At 35.4% G+C, this 24,376-nt stretch overlaps 1 protein-coding gene across 3 annotated transcripts; it reads right to left on the reverse strand.

The window, feature by feature from the left end:
* Window positions 1-11,816: 11,816 nt before the first annotated feature.
* LOC145634886 (putative hydrolase C777.06c) lies at window positions 11,817-23,546 on the reverse strand. 3 transcript variants are annotated; one of them, XM_081686222.1, is made up of 12 exons: window positions 23,229-23,546; window positions 21,093-21,228; window positions 20,467-20,594; window positions 19,278-19,425; window positions 19,087-19,192; window positions 17,139-17,197; window positions 13,597-13,632; window positions 13,403-13,512; window positions 13,046-13,107; window positions 12,900-12,954; window positions 12,437-12,605; window positions 11,817-11,849 (listed from the first exon to the last, which is right to left on the reverse strand). In XM_081686222.1, the coding sequence occupies exons 1-9, from the start codon at window positions 23,405-23,407 to the stop codon at window positions 13,050-13,052; spliced, it is 960 nt and encodes a 319-aa protein (XP_081542348.1). In that variant the 5' UTR covers window positions 23,408-23,546; the 3' UTR covers window positions 11,817-11,849; window positions 12,437-12,605; window positions 12,900-12,954; window positions 13,046-13,049. The 3 variants fall into 3 exon arrangements, with proteins under 3 accessions (XP_081542348.1, XP_081542347.1, XP_081542346.1); XM_081686221.1 differs by lacking the exon at window positions 11,817-11,849 and having other exon boundaries at window positions 12,174-12,600; XM_081686220.1 differs by lacking the exon at window positions 11,817-11,849 and having other exon boundaries at window positions 12,174-12,605.
* Between the last annotated feature and the right edge of the window lie 830 nt (window positions 23,547-24,376).

The raw sequence follows: 24,376 nt of genomic DNA on the forward strand, positions 1-24,376 counted from the left end.
ACCCATTTAGAGCTAGACTTGGGGGCTTGAACCCACATCATTTAGCCTACCTATCTTAAAAAGTCATCATCTTTGACTCTTCTCACATCTCTTTCCATCGCCATAACCCTTGCAGCCAGCCTTAGTATCACATTTACACACTTCACTCACACATCCATATCCATATCAATCATCCTTCTCTTTAAGAGCCCTTAATCATGAAATCTTGTTTCAACACTTTGCATGTTTCATCATATTTATAGACAACATTCATTAGAAGAAACATTGTATACTTGCTTAGCTTCCTGACCTCAGCAATATTCATTGTTTCATGCATCGCATAATGTGATGAGAAAAATTTATATATCAATGATTTTTAATCATACAAAGCATATCATGCTTAACTCCTTGACCTAAGCAACGTTCATTATGCAATAATCACTTCATCTGTATACGTGCTTAGCTTCCAGACCTAAGTGACGTTCAAGATCGTTTCTTTACACCATAAATGATGCTTAGCTCCAAGACCTAAGTTAATTCATCTATCGTGTCACATGATGTAATTTTCCTTAGCCTCCTCGCCTAAGGACATGCATCATGCATACATTACTTTCAAGAAAAGCAATTCAATCCATGCGATTCATTTTGTCTTGCTCAACGAGGAAGTTCAAAACTTCTTTCCTTTTTTCGCGTCTTTTCTTTTGGGGAAGTTTAAAAAAACTTTTTCAAAATTTTCTCATCGAGGGAAGTTCGAAAATAAAAGTTCATTTTTCACATCTTTCTTTTTCGGGAGAAAGTCGGTGCCCTCCACTCATGACAAAAATTGACGGAAAATTTTTGCTTTTGCATCTTCGTTTGCTTGTGTCTGAACACTCAAACATATACACACACACACTCACAAGTCATACACATGTTATGTCACATCAAGTCAAACTTGGTCAAGTTAGTGGTCAAGTCAATCACAATATATACGAGTCCATTGGCAAATTTATTTTGTAGGTCTCATCTACAGCCTACGTCCGGGGACAAGCGGACCATCTACAACCCACGTCTGGGGACAAGCGGACCATCTACAGCCAACATCCGGGAACAAGCGGACCATCTACAGCCCACGTTCGGGGACAAGCGAACCATTTACTGCCCACGTTCGGGGACAAGCGAACCAACTACAGCCCACGTCCGAGGACAAGCGGACCATCTACAGCCCACGTTCGGGGACAAGCGAACCATTTACAGCCCACGTTCGGGGACAAGCAAACCAACTACAGCCCACGTCCGGGGACAAGCGGACCATCTACAGCCCACGTTCGGGGACAATCGAACCACCATCATTTCATGATGCAAGGTTCTCGATACACAGAGACTTGCAATCTCATCATCTGTCGACTTTCCTCAAGCATGGAAAGTATTATCCGGTGGATTTCTTCAAGCATAGAAAACAGCCAAATTCCTTTGTCGGCTTTCCTCAAGCATGGAAAGCATTATCGGTGGATTTCTTTAAGCATAGAAAAACGCCAAAATCATATGTCGACTTTCCTCAAGCATGGAAAGTGTCATCCAGTAGGTTTCTTCAGGCTTAGAAAGCTACCAAACTCATCTGTCGGCTTTCCTCAAGAGTGGAAAGCGTTTCAACAAACGTCATCCGATGGATTCCTTCAAGCATAGGAAGCTGCCAAACTCATTTGTCACCCATACACTGGTGGCAGATACGTATTCTATCCTTTTACTCTTTTATCTTTGGAATTAACATATTTCTACAGGTATCGGCGTATACAAAGTTATTTAGGATCGCAGAACGTCTTAACTCATTCTCCGTCCCTATCGACTACTTTGACTATCGTTTTCGAAACTTACGTTTCTACAAACTCATTCAAAGTGGGGGCTTCTGTAGACACCTAAAATTGTCTCCTCAGAACCAAACCCGATGATGAACAACCTTTCACCGCCATTATTGGTCGAGTTGAGTATTAAATCTTGGAGTGCTTAAATCCATATTTCCATTTCATAAACCAACACAATTCCTAGCCTATTTCCCCAAACCGTCACTTATTTTCCTCTTTTCGTGCCTTTAAACCCAAAATAATTCATTTCGTATCCTTTAAAATCATTCATTTCGTGTCCTTTTTATAAAACGTTTAATCCATTTTATTTTGGTCCATAATCTGGGTCCAATGATTTAATAGTCGGATGGGGATTTAAAAGAGCTTTCCAACGATATATTATAAGCCCAAATCCGAGTTATAACGAATAAGTTATGGCCAAAATATTAAACTAAGCCTAAACCGAACCTAAACCCACCTTACCTACGACCCAATGATCATGTGGAGAGTCCAAATTATTTAATCCCATTCCTAAAAAAATTAGGATTAATTGGAAGCTTCTATAAGTTTCTAAAAGATCTTAATTATTCTTTTTGAGAAGATAAGATTAAAGAGTTTGAAATTGAATAAAACTTTTCTTTTTGAAAATCCTATTTATTTCCGAATTGAAAGACGTTCAAATATAGACAGATATTATTTTCGTGAATCATATTTTTTATCCAAATTTTATGTGGTTGGATAGCCCTTGAAATTATCTTTCCAATGATATATTATAATATCAATTCGCAGCTATAACGAAAAAGATATGATAAAATGTCAAACTCTATCCAAAATTGACACAGTCTCACTATTTCGGCCATATCTTTTATTCTATAAAATATTTTTTAATCTGATTCTAATTGGGTTAGAAATTAGACTTCAAGATCTTTCCAACGATATCTTATTCATCTCATTCCGCTTTCTGGATTTAAAGATATGATAAAAACAAATACCGCAAAAACTTCTGTCTATTGCAAGAGTTTTAATCCGATTCGAACTTGATCTTTTCTTGATTCTTCGACCCTCTTTTTTCCCTATAAATAGAGGTCACATAACCCCTTTTTCAATCATCAACAAGCTTGATCATTAAATCATTCTCTTCTCCCTCTTTAACCTAATTTTTAGCCTCCCTATTCTTTCACTATTCCTTCCTTTAAGCGCTCCAAGGAGTCCATACTTAACCCGAGGTTCCGTCCTTAAACCAAGGCGTGAAAGGTACACATAACTGAGGGTTTGGACCAAATCAACTCTACTTTATATTTAATTTAATTTAATTTCCATTTAATTTATATTTTTATTAAAGTTACTAACAATTTATTCATGATGTAGCAATTTAAAAGAACGTGCGGAATGTGAGTAATTAATTCATTTAACTACTCTTATTTCATTTTATATTGCTAGTATCATGATTAGGTTATTTTATATTTAATTTGACTAACGCTATTATGGTTAAATTGCTTCCAATATTAATGTTTATTCTATTATTTTTATGATCACTATATTGCATGTTTAAAGGGAATATGTAATTGAAAATCACGTCTAATAAGATAATTTGGACAACCGGTTTAGGTTCCTTTTTAATCTTGTTATTTAATTCAAGTGATCACTAATATTTTAGAATTATGTGTTGCATTAATATTAAACCAATTTAGCTTAATAATAGTTTGGAGCAAATTGAATATTTTGTTTGTATGCCTTTGAGATCGCTGGAATTACTTTTCACTATAAGAATCGAGTAGAGGCCAATACAGGCGAATGTGACTCCATGACTCACTTCGTACCATCATCCCCGATCCTCCTTTCGTGGTTCCGAACCATATGGAGTTAGTAATCTCATGGATTATGAATGGGGTGTAACCTTCACGGGTCAATCGTTGTTGCCTTCATTGCCCCTTTATTCGTGGTTGCCTTTTATGATCCGTGAACGGTTTACAAGTTCCTTAAAAACTTGTTGGCGGCTCCCTACTTTCCTTGTCCCTAATCGTATATGTCAATTCCCACTTCCTATGAGTGCCAAGCATATTCACCACATGCTTAACGTAGGGCACTTCAAATGACGCCTACAGTTACCCACTGCTTTGGGTGGCGCAAGGAATATGGTAGTCGAATAGCAACAACAACAGCAACAACAACATCAGCAACAATAACAGCAACAACAACATCAGCAACAACAACAACAACAACAATAACAGCATCATCAACAACAGCAACAACATCAAGGCATGAGTAGCCTTGAACAACAAATGATGAGCATGCAACTTGGCATGCAAAGCCTGATGGAGAACCAGCAGGGTATGTTTATGCAAACCCAAGCTCTCTATGGTGCGGCCGTGGATAAAGGTGAGGTCACCCCCCCCCCGATCAATTACCCCTATTGGCCTCCCCAACAAGGTCCGGTCCCTCAGTGGCAGGGATCGCAACCTACTTGGCCCTATTGGCAAGGGCCCTCCTCCTAAGGCGTTTCCCGGGTAGACTACCCAACAGAAAATGGGTACGATTATCGTGCCCCGGGGGGAGTGATTTTAGGGGTGACTCCAACTATCCATATGTCGACCCTACCCACCCTTCCCCTCTTCAGCTTCCCGCCCCTTTCGACCCGTTACCTCAATGGCAACAAGACCTCTTTCGAGGTCACAATGGTTGGCCCCTGGATTTCACCTGTGGTTGGGACCCACACGGCATCCCTCCGAACGGGTTCTCTTACGACCCCAAGGATGATGGAGATGATGACGAAGCCGGCCCTAGTGGCCACCAGCCCCCCTTGTTCTTTATTTCTCCCCTTTGCCCCCTCCCAATGTTTTAATTTGGCGCACCGCGGACGGTGCATTGTTTTAGTGTGGGGGATGTAAGAAGCAAAGGGATGTTTTTTTTTTGTAGTGTGGGGGAAGGCTTAGCATCATGCTAGTGTGGGGGGGACTCCTTTGTAGGTGGTAGAGCTTGCATGGTTCGGTTGGCTTTATCATGTTTTGATGTTGATTGATCTTCTTGATTGTGATGATGATGTCTCTGGGTGATTTTGATGAGCTTTTTCTAATGAATTTTCAAGTGTTTGTGTAGGTGATGGTGCTCCTAAGAAGGAAAATCCAAACTCCCGATAATCCAAATTTCCCTTAAACCAATTTTTTTTTAAATAGCTTTATTTTATTTCTATTTCTTCCTTTTGATTAAAGTTTTAGTTTCCTTCTTTGATTTTTAACTTTTTTATTTATTTTTGTTTTATCTCAGTCGTTTCTTTTGTTTTGGCTCGCTTTTCAAGCTTGGAAATGGAGATGAAGGAAGTTAAGGGGCAACTCGATCTCCCTCGGTGAGATTGTATAATTTATCTTGTCTTCATTTCAAGCGGCGTTTGGTGAGACCTTTCCTCTCTTTTATTTTCTTTTTCTTTGGGTGTTTAGCTTAGGTTTAGCTTAGGAAGAAGTTGAATGGTTCGAGAATGTTTGATTTTGGTTCTATGGAACCTGGGATCGTTGATGTTGTTATCGAACGATCACTTCTATGACGATTGGGATTTAATTGGATTATATGCCTCGTGTGTGAACCTTTTTTATTTCTTCCTCTTTCTTTTGTTTTGTTTTCCCCTTTTTGTGTTACAAGCATAACTATGACAATTTGAAATGATTTTTGATTTGTAATTTGCTCACTCTTTTGGATTGGTTTGCCTCTCTTGACGATGTGCCTTTAAATGCTTATCTTCCTAGTTGATTAGGGTTTACACGGTTTGAGAATGCTTAGGGTTGAATTAGACACATTGTAAGCTAAGGTAGCTCGATTTAGAACTTTTGAGGACGTTTGAACCCCTAATTCACGGGAAAGTGGTAAGATGGTGTTGCTCTCTATGGTGAATAGGATTCCCTTGGTTGGTATTTGCTTATTTCTTATCCCGTGTGAGCGTCATTTGTTCTAGCCTTCATCATTCTTGTGAGCGGCATTTAGGATCCTTAACTATGCATATCTTAATCTTTGTGTTGGCGTCTAGCTCCCAAGATCGTGACCATATAACTCTAGAGGAGGAAGAGGGCATTTCTTCTCATTTTTCTTTGTTTTCTTTGTGTTTTGTTATAAATTTGATTTTCATTTTTGCATTCACCCACTTGCTAACCAATTTGAGCCTTTTTTCCCCTTTCTTGGCTTAGCCATATTACAAACCTATCAGCCTATGTTCTACCAACCCTTGTAGTTAGTGAAGCATTGGCTTCTGAGGTTCGAGTTTGATAATGTTGAAATTGAGCAAGAAAGTTGTGTAATTTGGTTCAAGTAAGGTTTTGAAAGATTATTCATGAAAAGAGTATGCAAAAAGGTTTGGCAAGAAAGTTGAAACTCATGAAAACCAAGGGAAAAAAAGTTATGGAAATGAAAAGGAATGAAGTAATGTTGTGTGGTTTGTTTTGAAAGGTTGTAAGTTTGAGACTAGGTTCAATTCTTAGGATGTTCTTGAGAGATGACCACTCTTATGCTTCACTTAGGAATTGCCACCAAAATTTTCAAATTGTTTCCAAACCTTAACCCCTAGCCATGACATTACAACCCTAGTTAAGACCCTTGGATTTTAGAGGGGCGTGTTCAAAGAACGGTGGAGGGAGATAGATTTCAACCCTATGGAGAGAGTATGCATAGTTAAGATGTCGGGATGACCTTATGATTCCACATAAAAATTTCTTTTTTCGGTTCCCTCGAGGATTCATGAGGAGCTAGCTAAGGGATGAATTGAAGCTAGTGGAGAGAACGGGGACCGTCTTGGTTGGGGCTAAGGCGGAGAATGAAATCATTAGTTCTCTATGCTTATCTTAGGTTTGTCTTTTTCAACCTTGAGCATCTTGGAACGTGTTTTCCCTCTTTGAATTGAGAAAGATAAGTATTCTTTGGTGCATTTATTTGCGTATGAGTCCAAATGGAGCATTTCATTACCTTGAGGCTTTATTGGTTTTGCTAAAACCTTGTCATGTTATGTTTGTTGTGTTTGTCTCTTTGTTCCAGTTTTCCTTGCTTGAGGACAAGCAAGAGGCAAGTGTGGGGGATTTTGATGAGTGGCATTTATGCCACTCTTTTATCCTTTTTCTCTAAGGATTCTCCCCTCATTTACACTTGTTTGGCCCTTTTCTTAGCATTTTTACTTAGTTTTGTTTCCTCCTTTCCTTTCTCCTTTATCTTCCTTTTTCTTAGTCTTCTTGCCTTCTCTTTATTTTGATTTCCATGCTTGTGTTTTGTAGGTATCATGTGCCGAAAGAAAGAGGATTTCAAGGAGCCAAGCAAAGTGTTCTGCGGGGGCTACTGTGCGGCTATTACGCGGGCAAGCACCCTTGGCTGTGCGGGCGCGCAGCCCTGTCAGAACCCGCACAACCAAGCTGATGAAACAGAGCCAAACCAGAGAGTTTGAGTGATCTATTATGTGGCCTCTGTGCGAGCGCGCAGGTTTACTGTGCGGGCGCACTTCATTTCCCCGTACCCTCAAAGTTGCGGCCGCGCATTATGCTGAGAGGGCGCACACTACTACTGCACGGGCGCGCATATTTCGTATGTGGGCGTGCACCGCTGGGTTTCTGATTCCTTTGCGCCTTGTTGCCCAAGTTTCTTTCTTTTAGGGGAGCCACATATATAGAGAGGGGACTCTTTGTAATGAAAAACACTTAGTTCTAATTCCATAGAATATTAGCCTAATCTAGAGAGAGAAAGTAAATTGTTATTCAAGCATCCCTTATTGTATTCAACATTGCTCAAGTTTAATCTTCAATCAATCAAGCAAGAATACAAGTTTTCATCTTTCATTAATCCTTTCTTTAGTAATCTCTTCTCCTTTCCTTTAGTTTTATTTATTTGTTTTATTGTTGCTTATTCTTGTTAATCTTATTAGTTCATCTAGTTGTTATTGATTTCATTGCTTTTAATCATGTTTTGTTTTGAGTTTCTTGAGTTTATTTCTAGTTTTGATATTATGTTTAATCTCCCTTCTCTAGGCTAAACTTTTAGCTAGGGGAAGGGGGTGGAAAATATGAGTTGAAATTGGATGAATGATGATGGTTGGATTGAACTTATGCCATAAATTGATGAAAGACATAATTTTTAATAGCTTGAGATTATTGTTGCACTCTATTTGATGTTTTCTAGTTTAATTAAATGCATGAAAGTGATTTGAACTAGATTAAGATCATCTCTATTTTAATGATTGCATGAGAATGTGTTATTAAAGTGGAGTTTTTATGGATTGTGTTTCTTTATTCTCTTGATTTGATTGTAACTAATAGGATGCATGAGAATGATCCTTATTAAATTAGTGTAGACCACTTTCATTGATTTACCTAGACTATTGCATGAGAATGAATTGTTTAGGTAAAATCTTATGTTCTTTGGCATGTGATTCATGATAATCATTATTATTCCCCTCTTTCTAATCATATTTGACACCCCCGTATCCCTAGCGTCATTTTCCCTTGATTTTAATCATCTTTTTCTTGCTTATTTGTAGTTTTAGTGTTCTTACTCAACAAAACCAATAAAAACAATCCCCTTTTTACTTTTGCATTAGTGATTATTGATGTTAAATTAGTGTGCTTCCCTAGTGGTTCGACCCTTTACTTACCACTAACTAGTTTGGTGTAAGTTTAGGTATTATTAATGATTAATTTGATTAGGGCAGTAGCTTAACGACCTATTTAACCCTCAATCAAGGTAATAACTAAAATTTCTAATATCAACTATGTTTATTATAATGCTTCCTATTTTCCTAATATCATGTTAGTGTCATGTTAGGGCTAAAGATTTGATCTTTAATGTTCAGTGACATGCTAGGGTTTGTTATTAATCTTGTTAGTATCATGCCTATGATCTCGCTATTAATATTATTATGCTTTAACATTATTATTTTTATGATTGTTATAATTGTTATTATGATGATGATTATTATGTTGCTTGATGATTATTATTGTTATTGCTTGATCACGCCTTTTATGCATGTTTAAAGGGGAATTTGTTCTTGTAATCACTCTTAATAAGATAATTAATAATCTTATTTGGGGTTAATATGATTATAATTCAAGTGATCGCCAATAATAGATTTGTTTGTGCATTAATATTCAACCAACATAGATTAAACAAGTTAAGGGTAAATCTATTGATTGCACGTTAGTCAGAAAGCGCACATCAATACGAGAAGAAAAAAGTAGAGGCCTATTATTAGGGCAAGTTCAATCTCTTTTAGGTACCTTCAACCCCAAATTTCCAGTCATGGTTCCAGACCTATTGGAGTTAACGATCTCCTGGATCGTTAAGGGGTGTAACCTTCACCCTGTAAACGGTTTACAAGTTCCTAAAACTTGTTGGCGACTCATTTACTCTAGCTTCCTTCTCTTTGGACGCCTCCATGCTTAAGTGTATGATCACAGTGGGGCTCAAGTGTGGGATTGCTTGAAATATTCCCTACAATTGGCAAAATTCAAAATCACACTAAGGAATAAGGATCACGGATCTGAGTCGCTAAGAACCTTAATCAGAGAAGAATTAAACAACTAAAAAAAATCGATTAACAACAATCAACAAATCGATTTACAACTAGTAAACAATTAAATACACAATTTAACCTAGCCAATCGAGAAGAGAAGAAAAAAAAAAAAAAAAAAAAAAAAAAAAAAACCAAACTTAAATCACAGAAATCGCAGACAAATTATAGCATATTTAATGACAAGATTGAATCGCATGAAATACCTAATCTACTAAAATCAAGTAACATCACACAAATGCAGATCAGTAATAATCCTATTAAAATAAAATTCAAATGAAACCCCAAAAAAAATCAAATCCAAAAATTAGTTCGATATTTCAAAAGAAAAGTATAAAATACCAAATTAAACTAAAATTATAAATGAAAACTCACATGTTAGGCTCACCTTTGAAACTATTGATGGATTTGATGGAGATCAAAGCAATTTCCTCAATAGTTTGTTGATTTTTTGGGGGGAGGAGAGAGGGTGAGATGGAAATTGTGAGATGGAGGAGAGAGAAAAATAGTATAGAGTAAAAAGTGGAGTGAATGGATTTTCAGAAATCAAGTAACAAATCCACGGTCAATAATAAATATCACGCGGTTAGATGGGCTACATTGAAAGGTTTTCCCCATGTCTTTTTGCTCTCGGATTCTGCTAATTTGGTTCAAAGCCTTGATAATCCACAGTTAGCGGACGTTAGTATTTGGTGGACTATTCGGGACATCCAGCAGCTGGCTTCTACGTTAAGAACATGTGTTGTTTGGAAAGTAGGAAGAGAACAGGTCGGAATGGCCCATGATCTAGCTAATACTTGTCGAATTAGTTTTTTATAGTTTTGCTACTTAGGTGTTTTGTGTTTTGCTGTTGTCAAAAAATAAATAAATATCACGCGGATATAATCTCATTCTTCAGATTAGAATTTAATGGTTTACATCACCTGTTTTTAGTTTTCAGCCTTAGCTTACATCTTAATACTTTTGACAAGGAGGAAGAACAAAATATTCATGTCAAGCCTCCACAAAGTCCTAAGGATGCGTATGAGAAAGACCCCAAGGATGCATATATGTAAAATTTCTTGTATGTTGGACTTTAACACTAGAACCTTTGTCTCATACTGGATGGGTGTTCCAAATTTAACTACTCTTGTCATGTTTTGCTCCTTGGTTAAAATTGCAAATCCCAAAATGGAGCTACTAATTACATATTTAGAGTACAAGAATGAGAAGCAAAATTATCTTTGACCACATATTTAGAGTACAAGAATGAGAAGCAAAATTATCTTTGACCTTGTTGCACACATCCATCTGCCCTTCACTCTAAGAATGTCTTCTACGAATCCTGTAATCTGTCTTTGGCCCATTTCCATCACTATAATGACTTCTGCAGGTCACAAAAACTTGATGATACATGTATCCCCACAGCTTGGTGTAGCACTAGCCTGTGTGCTCGACTACTCGTACAGTCCACTACCATATGTTGGCGATACCAAATTGATTCCACATGCTTTGTCTTTGTATGAATTTAGGGTAGTATGATAATAATATAGGAACTAGATCAGCAAACTCTTCTAATAGTCCAAAATTATAATAAAGACCTATCTCTATTAGATTATAAATTGATTTTACATGCTTGATGTTTGTATGAATTTGGGGGAGTATGCCAGTATATCAATCATATAGGAATCATATGTTACAATAAGCTCAATCGAGCTACCATATATGATTTAGAAATAGAATAGAGTGAGAGAAAAAATGAAAATGAGTTATTGTTCCAAAATCTGCTTTACGGTGTGTTTGGATTGAAGGAAATGGAGGGAAAGGAAGGGAAGAGAAATGGAGAGATGGAGTATCTTTAATTTGGATAGCAAATGAGGAAGGGAGGAAATTGAAGGGGAGAGAAATGGAATGATTAAATTGTAGGAAATTGATCCCTCCAACAATGGAGAGATTTGGAAGGAAAACTCACCATTCTTCCCTCCCTTTCCTTTCGCTCCCCTCCTCTTCTCCTCCCTCCCCTTCTTTTCCATCCCCTCTTATCCAAACAAACTGTTAGACTTCTTACAAGACTGTGATTATAGGCTTACAGAAATACCTAACTCATTCTTAACATAATTCAGTTACAGATAACATAACAGAATCAAGATTTCATTACATCATAGCAGTAAGCTCTTCTGGCAGTAGGCAGTACATACTTGACAAGAAAAAATCATACAAACAATCTTTCTCTATTAGATATCGAATTGATTCCACATGCTTGGTCTTTGTGTGAATTTGAGATATTCTATCAATTATATAACTTTTTTTTTTCCCCAAAAAAAAAAAAAAAAAAAAAAAAAAACACACACACAAAATCCATTGACAATTTTGTTAACCATGTATATCTTTGTGTTGCTATTGATTCTGCTCAATATAGTGTCTAATCTAACTCTACACTTGGTACCTCTAGGTAAATAGAATATCATTACTGAATGACTTGCGGATTTCAATAAAAAGTATGAACTTCACCTTCGTCGTTCCTTATTTGTGCTGAGCTTTACCTGTCGATTTAAAACCCAATTAAACTTTTTATTTACTATTGCACACAACAACGAGATAGATTAAACTCGGAAAATAATACTCTTTACAAACTTTTTACAAGTTTAAATTCAATCATCGCCTGATCTCTTCTAAATTCTAAGCTGTTGTGAATCTAGAGTACAGATAGATTTATAAACTTTTTTGTAAATAAATTTGTTAATTCATATTTTTCTTTATTTAAAAAAAAAACCTCCTTGTTCATATTGTGATTTATAAAAGAAAAGATAGATTTGAGCAAGAACTGCGAACAAAATAATGAAGTTTATTTAGGGAGTATACAAGTATAACCTCATAGACCAGCAATTTAACCTTTTATTTTTTTGGACTCATATGACTATATGAGTTGATTTTATGAAAAGCATGTGATTTGCAGTTGTACTATCCTGCTAGAAGTTATCACATCAACAAATGGGAAAAACTTGAATATAGTTATACTTAAGCCCACAATCTTTGGGCAGCATTATGTATACATGACTAGCGCACAAGCCCAGAAGCTTTTGATTCTCTCTTGAATCGAATGGTCAGGGGAAAAGGAATCAGTTAATACCACCATCAAAAACTTGAGTCGATCTCCAAAAGCACAATGTATTCATTATGTCAACTTGAGTTCAAGCCTTGATGTGATTAGTAGAAAAGCCAAAATCTATAACCTGTATTAACGGAAAGTCTGCTCGCCCACTGAAGAAGATAAGAAGCGAGTATAGTTTGTACCTGTACTGCAGCAATACCAGTTACAACACTGCTTTAAAAATTGGAAGTAATTTGATAGCATGCACAAAAATTGCCTTTCCAATTTTCCATGATGTTGCACATCAGAAATTCAGAAGGGTTGTACTTCATGAAGTTGCCATTCATATGCAATGTGAAATTTATGAGGGGTGCATAAACTTTTTGGTTGGACATAAGAAGTAATAACTTATAGAGGGGGCAAGGAGAATTTTTTTGCATGCAAAAATGACAACTTATTTAGTTTATGAGAGGTAGAACTTTGTCAAGAAGAAAACCAATACCTCCATTGTCAACCAAACAGCTAAACTTTCAGTACTCCTTTAGAAATATAACATCCTGCACATATATTATCAAGAAACAACCAGTTAGATGGTGTTTGTTGATTAAGATTCACCATGAGAGTATGGGGCTTGCTTATAGATCTCACCTTGTCAAATATCTATAGGGATTCTTAGACCATCATGAGCTAGTTGAACCTGAATTCCCTCCCTGAATAAGAGTGATGAAATCAAATTAATATAGTCCTAAGAATTTGTCAAAAACAAATTCAACAATATGTACCAGTAAACAAAAACAGATTCCAAAACAGAATGCATATTAATTAAGTTAGGAAAAAGGAATATAAGACATTCACAATAGATCTCAGTGCAAAAAAATATGAATGGTTATGCTCATACAATGGCCTTATAAAAGAATGAAATTCCTAAAAATGGAAGTTGCAACCATTTTATCTAAATAGTATCCCAGTTGAGAACTTAAACAGTAGTGAATAGCAGTCCACTACCTTTCCGACCATTCAGCAAGATAGGCATTATCAGTATGGTGATCAAATTCATGGGTCATTCCAATCAACAGAGCACGCTTTGGACAGATTCTCTTCACTGCATCAAGAGTCTAAAATCAAGGCAACTTTAGTCAAATCACATAGCACAAAACCAAGATCACATAACATATTGTTGGATTCCACTGGTAGATTACCTGAGGGAAGCAAAAGTGAGTATTATGAGACCCCTTCTGCAAATCAAAGTTGGAAAACAGTTGAGTCAGATACATGATACAGTGATAAAGGTGTATATAATGACTTCCTCTATTTGTTTTTAGCTAACATATTTGTTTAATCATGCTTGCCAATACACAAATTCAACGATTATAATTTAATTATTGTTCAGCAAATATCATAGAAACTTGACATTTTGAAATTATAAATCGAGGAGAATCTAACAAGACCCCACATAACTATATTTCTTATCATATACTCCCTCCATTCCCAAATGATCTACCCTTTTCTCATATTTCACAGGAATTAAGAAAGGGAAAGAGGAAGTAATAGAAGTACATGGGAAAGCTAAATTCACACAGGAAAGCAAAAAAGTAGAGAGAGGAAAAAAAGTTAAATTCACATGGGAAAGCTAACTTTTGCACAAATAATTTTGCAAAATAAAGGGTAATTTAGAAAGATCACCTAATAACGACAAGAAAAAAATAAGGGTAAAAGAGTAATTTCATGATACCCATAAATGGTAAAAAAAGAAATGGGTACATCATTTAGAATAAGGGTAGATCATTTGGGGACAAAGGGAGTATAAAACATAAAAGGTCAAAGGAGAATGTGTGAATAGTGCCAAAGTCACAACGTGTCAGACTGTCAGCTAAAATAAACGGAAGAATTTTATTATCATAATCAGTGGTCTGGCATGAGACTTCAGAACATGTTTCCCACAATCTTGTATCATGCTGTAAAACCATGAGAAAACTACAGATTATGTGTTTACCAGCAGAGTCCTAGACCATCTGGAGAGTACTTTTGTCATCTCAGTTTCCACTAATATATTTTGAACTATTTATTCATCTTTAAACTAGGTAAGGCCCTCTAAGCTGACCAAACCCAGGCTTGAGTTAGTACATGATTGGATTGGAGCTCATGTGATCTGGAAGAATCATGGTAGGACCTGTGTCTTTTCTTGATACACATCAAACAAGCACAAGCACCAGCACCAGAAAGTTCCAGCCATGAAAAACCTTGTTTCTCTCATTTACTTGCACTTGGATATCAATTATGTTATAATATGATTCAAAACTAGAGCCTGATAATGATCAGATTTGCTATTTGGACCATATAAACACTGTAAACATTTCAACCCCCCACCCCCCTCTTCCCCGGGTCAGTGTTCTCCGGTTCATATTATATGCAACTTTGGAATTATTTATACCCACAAATAATACACCAAAAGTTGCATATAATACGAACCGGAGGTAAAAACAAAAAGAAGATGATAGATCACAGCTAATTTAATTCCTTCGACTAGTGGTCCGTTGGCAGGTGGTATAAACTGGTTGTAATGATAGTTTGTATATGTAAATTTAATAGAAAAGCAATGTCAATGACCATGGTAAAGGTTGTCCACCCCAAATATCACTCTCATAAATTTCCATTGTGACTTTAGAGGTGGTACAGATTGACAATGAATATTTACAAAGAAAAACAAACATTTGCGTTTAAAGACAAAGTTCCATTATTATTGGACACAAAAAAGTTATTTATAAGATTACGTTCAAATTCATTGTGTTATATACTACCTTAGCACCTACCAAACAGGTCATATAATGCCTTATGAAGGGGAGAAAAGACTGGCATTGAGAACAAAAGTCCTGTCAAACTCAGGTCCCACTCTGCACAAGTAATACACTTATTCGTGACACTATTTCCCCATTTCTTCAGGTTCATAACACTAACCAGCATGTTCTGAGGAAAAAAAAAAGCCAAAAAATTCTGTAACACCCCCCCCCCCCCCCCACACACACACACACACAAAAAAAAAAAAAAAAAAAAAAAGGGGGGGGGGGGGGGGGGGGCTGCTTTCTTTGCTCATCTTCAGATTTCAAAGTTGACAATATTTGAAAAAAGAAAAAAAAATAATCTACAAATGATTATGTTATTTTCAGAAATTAATTGTATGGAATTGTAATTTCATAATTTTTACAATAACATAAGTTTTGGTCATGGCATGACCTAAAAGGCTGAAAGACTGCAAAAAGTACAATAAGAATAGAATCATCAAAAAATTTCAATGCTGTCCAGATCAGTTGATTGATCAGATATAAGAGCGTGAATAGAGTAAAGAAAAAAGGTTAAAATCATAGAAAAATGCCATTTCATTCACAAATAGTGGCTTGAAATAGCTTAGGTCGAATTATGCTCTTCTAATTATTCTTACAGTGGATAATAAAGCAGAAATAATGGATAGGACAGCAAAGCAAAAGCAAGAAGTGATCTTATGCTTAAGAAAATCAGAGATCACTATACATGTTCAAAATATATCATGAACTACTAAGACGCAAAAACCTCCACCAAACTATTCCTTTGTCAAAATGTATAAAAGGAGAAACTTATGTCTTTTTCATCACACCAAAAAATGTACAAACTGCAACAGAATGCTAATAGGTAGAAAGATCTCCAGAATCGAGATACATGATAAAAGAGTAGCAAACTCATGAAAGATCTCAATTGTGCCCTTACCTTGCATCTCCTTCAACTTTCACAACTAACTAGCCATTAATATACTTGTCCCGATTACTTCAGATTTTCTATACTTCATAAACAAAGTAGCTTTGTTCCCTTTGCGTTAATTTTATCTTTTAATTACTATCTTCATATAGGAAAGTTTTCATCCATAGCCTTACCCTTATTTTAGATTTTTCAAGAATTTCAACTTGAATCCAGTTCTGCTTAGATTTCAATCTAGCCATGTTTTGGTAGTCTAATTATACTAAAATTTCAGGCTGACATGTGTTGCACTGTTTGTGACGTTGTTAGTGGGTGGTCCTTGAATATATGAGGCTTCTTTGTCGGATTTCAGTAGTGCTCCAAAATTTTATCCAGCCCTTTCCTGCGGCCATTTTGCAATCCCACCTAATTTCCATTCCACACACTTATGAATACATTTGAATTGCCCAAAACCATTTTGCTATTTCAATAAATAGTTTCAAGTTGTTCCAAGGCGTTTGCTATTTTTTGCCCAGTTGGGTCACCTCTGTGGTGGTCCCGGGGGCACCAGGGGGGGGGGGGGGGGGGGTTGGAGTTACTCATTTATCTTACCTCTTTAGTAAGTAAATGATAATTTACAAGAAGTAACTTGTTTCAAATTTCACACTTGAGTATGGCACGGAGATTAATACATATGGAGAGATAAAATAGAAAGAAAGAAAAAGTCTGGGAACGCAATGAGAAATTTTTCATCTTTAAAGGAAAAAGAGTAACTCTTTTTTGGGACATCCATTTAAGGAATCTTGACAAGTGCGATATATAATTAGGGAGGGATGAAGTAACACAATTCATATACATGCATTTCAGTATTGCATGATCCGCTATTGCTCAATAAAAATATGGCAATATTTAAAAAGAAAATCATTTAATATATGCTCGTTCAACTTTGGTAATCAGACTCTTGCCCACAGCTATCTATAAAGCATCTCCATCACAGCTAGTAATGAAATTCCAAACAAATTTGATTCATACTAACCTTGTAAAGGGTATCCAAGATAAGAAGGTCCAACTGACCACCACCACTTTTTGAAATAACTGCCAAAAGAGCAAGTTTCAATTTTAAAATCCAAACAATCCATACTGGTCAAGCAAATCCACACAAATTGTGATGCATGACAAAAACAGGTATTCAAAGAGAACCATAGAAACCTCATGCTTGGGAATAAAGTACACCTTTCATTTCTGATTAATTGCAAAACCCATTTTCATTTGTTTTTTTCATTAATAACAATACTTCCTTCTTTAGTACTCCCTCCGTTTCAATATGATAGTCCCATATGAAATCAATCACATAAAATAAGAAAAGGATAATATTTGGAATCTAACATTAAATTAAAAAATAATTCATAAATAGTTTTGCCTTATTTAATTTTTTTTAGGAAAGTTTTAGTCATATTTGCATATATCAAGGGAGTAATTTCTTTACTTAGAGTCATGTCATTAATTCACAATCAATTAATCTAACCAATCAGAATTTAATATGAATAAAATAGGAAATAAAAACTAAGTTAAAAGTGGAATACATTCAATATGGGTATATCTTTTTGAAACGCCCAAAATAGTATATGGGACTAACAAATTGAAACGGAGGGAGTACCACATAAGGAGCCACTACTATGTTGTTATTACTTCCTCCCTCTAGCCCTTCTTACAGATTAGTTTCTCTCATTAACCCCACTTGAATTAACTGTTTATAGTTTCAATATCCCACTAGAAATTATATAACCCCACTAACTATACATTATACTTCATATTATAATATCCCTTCTTTGGTTCCTGTTCACACAGTACAATTTTATTTAAATTATGAGTCTAGACTACAGTTGCGATGTATCTGAAATTAAGTCGTTAATTTCAATGCGTGCACATAGTGCTACAAAGAATATCAAGAAGAAAGAGCCAATTTATTGGTACATATATTTTGTCCTCTTACTACTAATCATAAAGACACGTACACAATCAATATGCCATACAGTATTGATTAAGACATTTCTTTAGGGAATAACACAAGTGACTCCAGAGTACAAGATGCAGAAATTAACAAGGAATAGAGAGGTTTTACATATAAATGGACCAAAGTAACTAAGGATTACCTCTTGTTTTCAGAATCAAACCTCTTGTTTTCAGAATTAAATAAATTTAGTAATACATATACTGTGCCTCAGAAATCATGTCATGCTCTACGCTTTTAAAATAAAAGTTAACCATAGTTTAACACAATTTCCATTAAATCAACTTACAGATTAATGCAAGTAGTGGCTTTAGCAAAACCAAACAGACACACTAAATTATTCATGGTCCAATTCAGCACAATCCATCCTTTTCAAGTTGGCATTCAGGTTTGTCAAAACTCAAAAGTAAGTGGGCTGTTTCAGCTTTCAAACACTCTTCATATTAGCTTATTCAAAAACCAATGTATAAATTCACTTTCATAGGGTCTGCAGTGTTATCTCACGACAGCTGTTAAAAGTGGGCAAGAAAGAGATGACAAAAGTTCAATGAATCTAAGTGTTAACGGTCATTACAAACATATTTCCTCAGTTCAGATAAAGAAATGAAAGATTATATATGTTGTTGTGAAGTTTATTTAAGGACTAATTCAACAAAAAGCTTAAGCTAATGGTTGAAGCCCAGGATTGGTTTACATACTCTATCACGCCCCCTCACATGAGAGCCTGTTGGGATTGAAGTGTGGATGCAACATTGGCCCCTTTATACCCAACGGTTAACATTCCACTTTGAAAAGAGGGGGTGGATGAGATTTGAACTCGTGACCTTTGTGTTACGTTGGCTTAGATACCATGTTAAACGACCAATATAAGTATACAACCAAAAACTTAAGCTAATGGTTGAAACAAGGATTGGTTTATATACTCTATCAGGTGTATTGATGCATTTATATCAAAGGAAAAAAGAGTACTCACGAGCCTCTGTGCTTGGGATGAAACGTGAGACATCCGATATGTAAGCTACTTCGCACTTCTGACCAAAAAGAAATCCTAATGAAACATAATCTTCACCGTGCATCACCTATATCAATTGAAATAATCAGTAGAAAGTAGTAGTACTAGTAGTTAAATGCATAAAGGAGAAGAGATTGATTGAAGCAAGTTACAGGTAAAGGGGCAAATTGCAGGCCCGATGCAATAAAAGGTTTCTCATGATCGCTCTCAATTATATTCCAGTCAAGCTGAGAAACTCGTCTTATCTCCTGGCCTTCTTTGAGTTTTTTCTGAACCAGGTAAGGGAATTTTACAGCCACACTGTCACAGGAAACAACCAAAAAGGTGATTATCAGCTGAGCAGCAAGGTATTAGAATTTGATTCAATCTGACTAAGCATTGCATCTGTCAAATGTCAAGATAACAAGAAAAAATCTCAGTTTGGTATGATGAGTATACAAGACAGTACAATTACAGTATAATAATAAAATAAAAATAAAATAAAAAATCTAAAGGATCTAACTTTACATACATAAGTTAAGCAATCACCATTATAACTTGACACCCCAAGTAGTAACAAAATTGACATAGTGGATGGGATTAAAAACAGGATTGAACACATCCAAAATTAACTGAACAATAAAAAATTTATAATGAGGGTTAAGGTTCAGATTTAGAGGAATTCTTGGCATGAGAAAGAAGTGCTGCCTTCCATATTCATGTGTACTTGTCAAGTTGTCTTCGTCCCTTGATAATTTGTGTGACTCTAATCATGAAAAAAGAATGGTGTACATAGTTACAGGAAGTCACCCAAAGGTCAACCAAAGCAAGCAGAGAAAAAAAAAAAAAAAAAAAAAAAAAAAAAAAACCTCCAATCTAGCTTCCCAGACCTAACCTTCTTTCACATGCAAGACACTTGAGTTTGCATATATACTTCCAAGGCACCCTTAAAGTGTATTGAGTATCCAGTGCAACTTTATATCAGTAACTCGATTAACAAAAACCAGAAAGTCGAAGCTGATAGGTAGCAGTTCCGTTCTAATGAAGAGAAGGGATTAAGAATAAGGAACAATGATGACATTCTTAAAAAAAATAAAGGGAATAATGATGGCAAAATAACATCCCACCTCATGTATTATAGAAAAATTCCACAATCAAAAATCAGAAATGTAGAGCAGAAGCACCTTTTGAGAGTAGTCTTACTATCTAGGCCACAAATCTAGATAGAAAGCCCTAATGCAACCAAGAGATTAAATTGGAGTAGGGGAGAATACCAAAATAGAAAAGGCATAGACAGCTACAGCTTTGGAAGTGAATAGATTCATTAGAATATTCATCGTGGCACTTAAGAAAGCTCCATACCTATTCATAGAATCCTGGGTGAGGTAAATTGGAGTCGGGCTAATATCATTTGTAGGACTAAATGGCTGCACAGCTCGTATGTCATCCAGACCAAGAATTGCATCGGCATGCTCATGCGTCAGAATTATCTGTAGTTGATCCAATACTGACTTCTTAGATTTCAGCAAATAGGATAATGACATTAAATTATAATTCCTGGCAGTTATAAGGTTGAATGTAACTCCAAATATTTCTAGAGTAATTTGGTAGTGAATAGTGCAGGAAACAAACTACTGAATCAGTGTATAAGCTCAAATTTTTATAGCTCTATTTGATGCAATTTATTAAACATGCAATCAACCTTTGCAGGTTTCCATCAGATGTAATTTCTGTTCCTCTTTTTTTCTACAGCATAAAAAAATCCATCAAAATCTTAGCCATGTCTTAACCAGAAAGCTCCCATTCATTCCCAAAAAACCAAACAAATTAAATAACAATGGAAGAATAAAACAAAAAAAGACAAGATATAGAGACACCCAAGGTAACAAGAAAAAGACTTCGTTTGAAAGTTTAAGAATTCTGAACAAGGTTCATATATTTAATAGTAAGCATATCAATGAATTCAAGATTCAAGAGTAAAAACTCACAGAATCAACCCGTGGAATTTTGTGGAAGGTGAACCACCGAAGAACTGCCTCTCGGAATGTTTTGCCAATATCAATCAGGATATAACTATGCTCACCATCGTTCTGACAATAGTCAATAAGGAGAGATGTATTGCCCCTGGAAATTGGATATAAGTAAAATTAAATATCATGCCTTAATATACCTTAGCGATTACTTAAATATTCAAAAATGAATCCAAGGGTGTAATACCAAGAAGATAACGTTATACTCGTGATAATTTATTGCCAATTTCTTACAATAACGAGAAGTCCAGCCATGCAGCAAAGATAAAGAATAAGCTTTCATTTCTTACACTTACAGTTTATGGAGAGAAAAAGACATGACAAAATGTTCATGGCAACTTCAGTGATATGGATAAAAATTAGAAAAGGAATGATAAATGAGGTCCAGAAGAGCAAGGAGGTGAAGAATGCCACTTATCTTTAATTCTTATAGCTAGTAGCAGTGGAGAAATCATTAAGTCTGAAGGATTTAAATCTTTCCAGCTGTTTAAAGTAAACAAACAAGGCATGAGCTAGTACACTTCCCTCTACCCTCTTCCTACGTATAAGTCTTTTATTATACATATCTTTGTCAAAGGAAAGAACAAGAACATTGCGAATCCAGCAAATTCCATCGAATTAAAATGCACATCAGAAATCATGCATTTCCATACTCATAATCTTATGACAATTTCCACAGCTAAGACATCTATTTTAATCGATTGAGTTAACAAAGATAGACAACAGACTAATGCCTGCTGATCCCATTACTTTCCTCTACTTTTTAACCTGCAGGAAAAGAACACCCGTAACTAATTCTTTACTCACCTAACTACAAAAACTTCCAAAGTCACTCTATCCATCTCTCTTCCAAGTTCCAACTGACAAATAATTACCATCAATGAGAGATAAAAATAGTAAGTAGTCCCTAAGACATCACATTATAACGACAAGTGATCCACTAATGCTACGCTTCCCTAGCACTAAGTTTCTATTACCATGGTCTCAACCCACCACCATGAATCATAATAAGCTCTAAATCCTCTAATTGCCCAATTATATAACTTCTTGAGAAAATATATCCTCAACAACCACATGATTATTGAAAAAGAAAAAGCATATAGCTCTTAGTTCCAAAGAAGACTAAAATGATACTCTTGCACTAGGGGCCATCATTATCATGTATCTAGTCAATCACTCAATCCATCTTACCAGTAAACTATCACCTGTTAATATGTCATTAGTTGCCACATGATTACATATAATAGGAAGGTATAAATTTCTCTAGATTCAGAAGTTGATGGAAACATACAACACAAATATCACTTAAACCTAATTTATAAATTCAACTCAGCTTGTACTAAAGCAATAATTTCAATGTAAATGTTGGCTATTAGTAAAACAAGATATATTATGACCTTCACTATTCCTAGGCTCCTAGCATCAATGCCCCGAGAAAATTATGTTATCATTAAAAAAAACTTATATTCTGAAATGCCTGAATAATCCGTTTGGTAAGTGATCATATATCTTAGTTATGGTAATGTTATGGTTAGGAAACTCCATCCCCAAATAAAGGTTTTTCTAATATTTCTATTACCACCACCTTTAAAACAATAATCAATTGTAATGAAAATTGAGGAAAGAGTTATTTCAGGAAGAACTCCTTCACAAAAACATATACAAGTACTTTGTAAATAAAATCACTACCACCATTTATTAACTCCTATCAATGGACCGTAAAAGTTTTGAACAAGTAATATAGTACAAAATATGTGATTAAATCTCTATCCAAGACGATTCCACATTCAACTGTTTAATATCAAATTATCAACGTCCCTAACTAATCATGCACATTATGTAAATACTATAACACTCCATAATTCCATATCACAGTGAGATCAAACTCCAGTATACATAAATTAACAGTGATCTAACAATGGCGTAAACTCCCAACTTCAATGAAATCACTACCACAATTAAAATAGTATAATTCAAACAAAATACAACAAACTAACGCAGATCTATTAACTAAAAAACGCAAAAGGAAAGACTAAGAATGAAGCAAAATTGAAAGAGCAATACAAAATTGAGCAAGAAAAACGAGAAATGTACCGATAATTAGGGTTTTGATCGGGAGGAATGAGCAAAGACTGAGAACAAACGGTGCAAGGAGGATCAGAAGGTTGGATCAAGCACATTGCATTTGGTACAGCACTTGAACAACCTGTTCCCATGAATATCACCGCTGAAGAAGACGATGATTGATCGGCGGTTACTACGCCATTCTCCATTGTTGTAGGAAGAGAGAGAAAATGCGTGAGAAAACAGAGTTGTTGTTGTTGTTGGTTTGCTGATGTAATGGAAGACTGGAAAAAATAGGAGAGGAGGGGTGGTGGATGTTTCTGGTGTATGCGTAAGCGTAACCAACGGTTTTCGACTTTGGTACTCCGTATATGCTTACCGCACTTTGATGCTACGGCCTACTGTATGATGTTACTCCCTTGGTTTTTAAATTATTGCTCTATTTTTTCAGCGCGGAATTTTAACAAAAATTGGATAAAATAATAAAATATAAAAATAGTGAGGTATGGAAAAGAATAAAAAATTGAAAAATGTAAAAGTAATTGAAAGAATAATATTAATCAAATATCATTTACTCCTTCCGTGTTTTTTAAGTGTTACAGTTTGACCGACACATAATTTAAGGTAATGTAATTGACTTAAATAAAATAAGAGGTAATTGGGGTAATTGGAGTATTAAAAAATTGTAAAAGAAAAATAGTGGGGTTAATTGTTTATTAAAAAGTAATGAATGTGAGAGGAAAGATATAATATAAAAAAAAGTAATAGTGGGTTTGGGTGGGGACCATGAGAGGAGAGAAATATAATATTTTATTGTAGTTTTTTTGCCAAAAGTGAAAGTGTAACACTTATTAAAACACGGCCGAATTTGGTAAGTGTAATACTTATTAAAACACGGAGGGAGTATGTTGGTCCACTAGCTGAATCCACTAGTTGAGAGAAAATAATTAAAATTGATCTTGGCTGCACTGTACTAGATGGCTGCAACAAGGCCCAAAAGCCCAACACGAAAGCGGACCAGAACAAAATGGCCCACCCTACACACCCTTACCTCAATCTTTCGGTAAAAAAAATAAATAAAATAAACTGTCATTTGTTTGTTGTAAACCGCATTAATTCAAACTTCTCCTCCCAAAAATTCATTTACTTCCCAACATCAATTTATTTTCTCTCTCCAT

This window comes from Chenopodium album, chromosome 6, assembly GCF_948465745.1.
Source record: "Chenopodium album chromosome 6, dcCheAlbu1.1, whole genome shotgun sequence".
In the NCBI taxonomy this organism is placed as follows: domain Eukaryota; kingdom Viridiplantae; phylum Streptophyta; class Magnoliopsida; order Caryophyllales; family Amaranthaceae; genus Chenopodium; species Chenopodium album.

Coding starts and splice junctions, on each gene's coding strand:
- LOC145634886 (XM_081686222.1), bottom strand. CDS start 23,407: ATGGAGAATGGCGTAGTAACCGCCGATCAATCATCGTCTTCTTCAGCG. Junction 19,193..19,277: donor TGCAATTTGCCCCTTTACCT/GTAACTTGCTTC, acceptor CAATTGATATAG/GTGATGCACGGTGAAGATTA. Junction 13,108..13,402: donor CTTGCTGAATGGTCGGAAAG/GTAGTGGACTGC, acceptor ACTCTTATTCAG/GGAGGGAATTCAGGTTCAAC.